This window comes from Nematolebias whitei, chromosome 11 (genome assembly GCF_014905685.2).
Source record: "Nematolebias whitei isolate Nwh7 chromosome 11, NemWhi1, whole genome shotgun sequence".
Classification (NCBI taxonomy): domain Eukaryota; kingdom Metazoa; phylum Chordata; class Actinopteri; order Cyprinodontiformes; family Rivulidae; genus Nematolebias; species Nematolebias whitei.
This window is the reverse complement of record NC_056508.1, coordinates 5,348,442-5,355,210: the sequence shown is the minus strand read 5'-3', so window position 1 is coordinate 5,355,210 and position 6,769 is coordinate 5,348,442. Positions and strand designations below refer to the sequence as shown.

General features: G+C 40.7%; 1 protein-coding gene across 1 annotated transcript in view; it reads right to left on the bottom strand.

Moving 5' to 3' along the window:
* Window positions 1–2,451: 2,451 nt before the first annotated feature.
* gdap1l1 (ganglioside induced differentiation associated protein 1-like 1) overlaps window positions 2,452–6,769 on the bottom strand; it is a 53,170-nt gene continuing 48,852 nt past the window's right edge. Inside the window, exons 4-6 of the mRNA XM_037683868.1 lie at window positions 5,475–5,569; window positions 3,356–3,470; window positions 2,452–3,269 (exon numbers count right to left, since the gene is read on the bottom strand). Coding sequence (XP_037539796.1) covers window positions 2,926–3,269; window positions 3,356–3,470; window positions 5,475–5,569 — 554 coding nt within the window. The 3' untranslated portion in view covers window positions 2,452–2,925. The remainder of the gene's footprint in view (window positions 3,270–3,355; window positions 3,471–5,474; window positions 5,570–6,769) is intronic.

Genomic DNA, 6,769 nt, shown 5'->3' with positions numbered 1-6,769 from the left:
CAGCATCCTGACGGTGATCAGTTAATGAAGTGCATTGATCAGCAGCACCTGTCTGACACGCTCCTTAAAGTCAAAGGCAGCATTTTGTTTTTCACTTTCTCCACTTTGTCTTTGTTTTCATTTAATAAATAACGACACGGTGGAATGTCGTGATTGTTACACTTGACGTTAGATTTGAATAATTTTAGAACCTCGTTAAGACCAGGTCATTTTTGATCATGTACTGATATGTAAAAATGGGACTTTTCTAGTGTCTAATAGTTCTGTCTGTCTTTTTTAAATTTGCCCATTCAAAGCAAAAATCTTTAGACACGTTTAAATTCTGAGTTTGGTCTAAAAATCTTATTTTACATCTGCTGCAAAACAAATAGGCTTCTTTTCCATATTTGTTACCATTTTGATCAAATTGAAAGCTGCACAGACACTTTCTCATTGGGTAAGGAAATAATAAACTAAAAGTTAGTAGTTTATTAAGTCATTTAATGTTTGAGCAGCATAATTTATGTAGTAGTGAGCTTGTGCTACAAACAATGATCGTGGGTGTAAATTGTTTCCAACTGAATTAGACTCAACAAAAAGTCTTTATAGACGTTAGACTGCTGCAAAAAGGACATGTACATTCAGTCTTTTTTAATAAAAGCTTGTATTTTTAGGTGATTGAACATGTATGGTTTTGTAGCAAAGCAAACACTTTGGTGACAGATGACTTTCAACAAACAGCTGACTGTGCCCTGCTCAAGAGCAAGAGCAGCGGACATCCAGCAACACTGTAGTTCACTGCAACATTGTTGCATTTGTCTTTTGGGGGGAAATCAGATAAGCATTTATTTTTGTTCGTGATTTTAGTTTTTTTATTTCGCGGGGTTGGGTCAATAAGCATGATTTATTGTGACAAATCCTAAAAATCCTTCTACCGTTCTTTTTATTACTTTATCAGTAAAACCATAACCTCACAGTAACTTTACTACACACTCATGTTCCTGAGGGGAACACAATCAAATACACTGCAAATACAAATAATAATACCATATGTATCATATAAAATAAAGCATTCTTCTCTGCAATGTTTTTTTTTTCTCATCTCTTTCCCTAAATTTTAGATTTTTATATTAGCTCACTAGGTGGTGCTCTGCTTTTACATTCAGGAGGCTCTTCTAGGGCTCAGAAGCTGTAACTTATCAACTGACATGCCTCTCATCTCATGCATCCATCCATCCATCCATCCATCCATCCATCCATCCATCCATCCATCCATCCATCCATCCATCCATTATCTTTACCCGCGTCTTCCTTTTTGGGTCGCGGGGGTCACTGGTGCCCATGTCCAGCAGTCACTGTGTGAGAGGAGAGGGACACCCTGGACAGGTCTTCAGTCCATCACAGGGACACACAGAGACAAACGAGACAAACAACCATTCTCTCTCTCACCTAGGGACAATTTAGAGTCACCAGTCAGTCTAACGTGCATGTGTTTGGTCTGTGGGAGGAAACTGGAGTACCTGGAGAAAACCCACACATAAACAGGCCTCTCGTCTCGTCCAACAAAATTGTTTTATTTTGGGTGTAAAGAGCAAAAACTCTTGTAATGTGCACGAGTATAAATATTTGGTTCTAAAAAGGTGTTTTACATGGATGCAGGATGCAGACGGGACGTTTCACAGCTGACTGTCGTCAGTTTCCCCCAAAGCAGGACGTTGGTAGCGGGTGCACCGTGCCCCTGCCTAGATCAGTAAATGCAAATATCTAATCAGAAACTGGTCTTGTCCACAGCTAGAGCTAAAAAAATAATAATAATTTTCAAGAATCATCCAAATAAAAAACAACACTTTCAACCACTGCGTAAGTCTGACCAAAAACAAGAGCACATTCTACTGGATCTGACGGTGGGCTGGAGGGTCCTCACAAAAATCTGCACGGGATTTGTTAAAAATTGTACAAAATATATTTTTGGCATACTAATGGGGAAAATGTCCGTTTTATGTTTGCTCGGGGGTTTTTTGTTTGTTTTTCAAAAGTTGTTCTAAAATAAATATATAGTTGATTTAAAAAAAAAAAAAACTGAAACATGAAGTTTTTCTTTTACTTTTATTTTTTTTACCAAAGGCCCTTATCAAGACTTGTTTTTTTTTATGCTCATTTAAATTTGATATTTTTATTTCATGCTAAGAGAGCACTAAAGGATTGACAAGTTTATTGTGGAAAACAGTTTTAAAATCTTGTATTTTGAGCAGTGAAACAAGGTGGTTTCCTCTGAGGAACACGGATAAAGTCAAAGGGCGATACGAGGGTTACATTTTGTGAGCCTAAAGGATTCTGGGTGGTGATGGTTTAGACAGAGCCGAGCTAGATGCTCATCTAAACCGCCTCCTGCCTGTAGCTTTACACATACAGCAACACGTCGGCAAATAAAAAATAACCAATGTAATACGTTGTCTTCGTCTTTTATCTGGCAGTTTCTGGCAGCGCAACACTTATCAGAACGTTTTTGTTGTGACTATAGTTGCAGTGATTTACAGGTGAGACCTCTGAGAGATGGAGGCATGACTTGACTAACGGTGACATGCAAAGCTCTGTTCCCCAGCAGTAGTGTGGTCACGGTGGATCTGGCTTCTACGTTCATGTATTCAGTCAAAGTGGTCCTGATGCACGCCTCCCAAAAATACAAACAAATTAAATAAATAAATCTTGCTTGCACAAAAAGCTGCAAGTTTCCAAGACTTGAACTTAACGAAGGCCTTGATGTCCAGAAAATGTGCTGTCAGGAATTTCTTACAACGGAATGTTTTCACGTGTCTTCGTTCACCCAGGTGAGTAATAGTGTTCTCTATATAGATTCATTATATTTTCCTGCAGTCATAAAACATGACAGAAAAGTTGAAGCATCACACAATTACACAGACATTTAACACAACAACAGGGCCTTCACTACATGTATTTCTTTTTTAAATACCAGTAGGCAAAGTAGCCCATCCCGCCCAGTGAGCCCATGAGAAAAGATGCCCCGAAGAAGGATGGCGGCTTCTTTTTTACCATTCGGAAGGCGTTGGGTAGGACCGCAGACAGCAGGGTCGTGTGGACATCGCCCAAGACCTTGCGGAAAGCGTAGCGTTTTTGCACACGCACAAAGAAGGACTGCAGGTTGGGCCGGCTGCCGTCCTCCCAGTATTTCTTAGAAAGTCCCAAGAACTTGAGCCTGTGCAACAAGGCTCCAAGGCAGATATCAGCTAGTGTAAATTCAGGTCCACAAAGCCACAGCTCACACTTCTGACCTGTGGGAATAACAACATAACATGAAGATAAGAACAACGCAGGCGTTTCACTTGTGGACTGACTGGATAATTATGAATTGGCTCACCTTGATACTCCAGTTTCCTTTTCTCAAGTTCAGCCTCCACTTGGTCCAGAACCATGGCTAAATCCCCCAGAATTTTCTTCAGGTAGTTCACATTGTCATGGTCCAAGATTTTTGCCTGAAAATTATTCAAAAACATTTTCAAACGGTGAAGGTTAGGGCCAGTTGTGCACAAAGAATGAGCTCAGGTAAACACATACAAACAGACAGATGTGCTGCTGCTCTTGCAACACAGTATCCCTGAGAACTCTTTATATTTAGCTTGAAAAATAAAAACACTAATCAAGACCTCTAAACCAAAGTAATGACCAGAAAACATAAAAAACTGAAGTTGAACATAAACTATGCACAATAGTATTTAAAATGCTTTTGACTGTTGTGTGTATTGTAAAATCATACTAAAATAAAAAGCAGCATTTCCCTGCGCGGCCAGTGCAGCGAGCTCTCTCCAGACAGGAAGAGACGGCATGTCGTGCTCCAAAATGAGAAAAGCTGATGCTGAAAACTGTTTTAAAGATGAACGGACAGAGACATTTAGGTTCATTCTTCCAGCAGCAGTTCTTCAAAACCTGTTTGCCTCAAATGTTCTGAAACGGTCGCATTAATTAAAAGTGGCAACGTGAAGAACTCTTCACTTCATCTCTTTTGAGCAACGTTATCTGCTGAAGTCGAGCAGAGCAGTAAATTAACCGAGCTGCAAGCCCCGTATGACAGATCCACCCCCCCATCACAAATACTTTTACAGCCCAGCAGCAGCTGAATGTTCACTCAAGGTGTCGCGTTTTGGAACAACATAAAAGATTTAGTGACGGGACAGTCCTGAAGGAGCGCTTAAATGCTGCTGCTGAGACTCTTGATGGAAAACAAAAAGACAAGATGTGTGAAAAAATCAAATAAATCCTGAAGTCAGCTTCAACAGCAAGCAGAAAATGAGAAATATTAGCAAATGATGTTGTGGCACAGCTGGATGCAGCTGTTCAGAGTCATCCATGAGTCTACAGATGTTACTGATGATGCTCAGCTTCCTACATGAGAGTGACTCTGACTCCAACCGATTTAATTTACTGGCAGGACAATCCCATGACCATTTCTCTCACTAAGAAAAGTTAAATAATAATCAAAAGAGAAAAGGTGATGTTAAAGCTCTGTTTTCAGTTTGTTCCTAAAAGAGACATTTTTATTTATTGTTTTCTGAAGATGATGACGAGTTTTACTTGAAAACTTACATTTTTATAGGTTGGTGCCTCTTTAAGCAAAATAAATAAATAAATTACTTGCTCTGTTACAGGGGCAGCACGGTGGCGCAACTGGTAGAGCTGCTGCCTCTCAGCGAGCAGGTCCCTGGTTCAAACCCCGGTCCAGGGGCCTTTCTGGGTGGAGTTTGCATGTTCTCTCCGTGCATGCGTGGGTTTTCTCCGGGTACTCCGGTTTCCTCCCACAGACCAAAAACATGCATGTTAGGCTGATTGGTAACTCTAAATTATCCCTAGGTGTGAGTGAGAGAGTGAATGGTTGTTTGTCTCGTTTGTCTCCATGTGTCCCTGCGATGGACTTGCGACCCGTCCAGGGTGTCCCCCGCCCCTCGCACAGTGATTGCTGGACATGGGCACCAGCGACCCCCGTGACCCAAAATGGAACAAACGGGTAAAGAAAATGGATGGATGGATGGATGCTCTGTTACACTTTTTATACTAAAAGAGACACTTTTTAAATTGTTTTCTGATTTCTAAAGATATTAACTTTATTACTTCAAGTGTAAGCCTTCAATTATTGGACCTCTTCAATTTAAGAAAAAGACGTATTGGGCTCTGTTTGCACATTTAAGATGTTTTTATTCTGAGCTTTCTGTTTTAATCTGAAATAAAGGCCCTAAATGTATTTGCCTGGGACTACTTTTAATTATGGTCAAAGAGCGAGTTGTTTACTATAAAGTGCAATTTGTTAACAGTGAAAATGTGAACGGGTAGGCAAGACCATAAAAGTCAAATGTTGGACTTTCGTTCGGACCTTTTACTGGGAGGAAGTTTTAGTAACTGGACCTCAGTGAGTTTTAATTGAATACGCTGATATACGGCGTCGTCATGAGGCTTAATTTTCACATAAAAAACTAGATAAAACTCACCATTAGTTTCTTCTGCTTGGACAGGTAAGGTTCTGTCAGCTGAGGCTCCTCGTGGTCCAACTTCATCAGCTCGGTTGCAGCGTTAGCCAAGTGTCCTGAAATTTTACACACCACGCACAATTGAACTGTTTCTTCAGTTGTTCATTTTAAACCACAGCTTTTCAGGTATAGGTAACGCTAGGCCTCATCTGCATCAAGCTAACCACCTTTAGACAAAAAAATCAGCCAGAACATGGAGACTTTTGCAAACTCTTCACAAACTTTTCAGGTATGAACACAGTGGGATTCATTCTCTGTGTGAACAAGTGTGATAGGTCTATGACGGCTCTGAGCCTGAACAAATGATCTGGAGCGATGCTGTGGAGGTTTATTATGAAGGTGGCAGTGCATCGGGTCCTGGACTGACCTCATGCTTATCTCTATGACCTCGTCAAACCCACACCCTGCCAGCAACCTTCCATGTCCTTCAAACCTTCTCATGTCATGGCTGCAAGGAACCATCCGCCCTCTCATAGACCAATAAATGTGCACTGCACTCAACTCCTTCACTCACCTTTAAGTGACCTGGCTGTGTTTTCTGTGAGCCAGGCAGACAGAAGCTCTGCTGACTCTCAGGTGTTTGAATCTGCACCGGCTCTAGCTGCGTTAACAGAGCATCGCTCCCTTTGGGACTGACGAGTAGCAAAACGTCATCTACTACACAATGGAAGTCCAGTTGCTTTATATATAGTTTTTTTTTTATTTCATTTTAGTTCATAGATGGACACAAATCTGCACCAGTATTATCCTCCAAAGTTCAAGCAGCTGGACTCCTCTAGTAATTTAAAGACTTGTGTTAAAGCAGTAAAAAAGGTCCCAAACTTTTTTGAGATGTGTTGCCACTATTAAAGTCAGTATTTATTTGACATGTATTTATCTGACTTTATTATTTACTAAACTTTGTACTGTTTCTTAGTTTACATTTTTAATGTTACTATGTTTTATTGTGGATAAAATAAAAGTTTATATACACATATACAGTGTTTCCCCTAGTCTTACTCCCTTATCAGGGAGTCCATATCTTCTGTGACTTTTGAGGACAGGGGTTGTAGCGGAGACGGACACGTCCGTGTTGCACTTTTTGTTCCGACAGTTTACCGTCGTAGCTTCTTAGCTAGTGCGTCTCTATTGCACACAGCTAGCTTAGCACTAAGTCAGTGCCAGTGGTTGTCGACAGGGTGGGGGAGGGGGAGCAGTTTGTTAGACACGCCGCTTGGTTCCGTTGACAGGAAAAACACTGCATATATGCAGTGTTT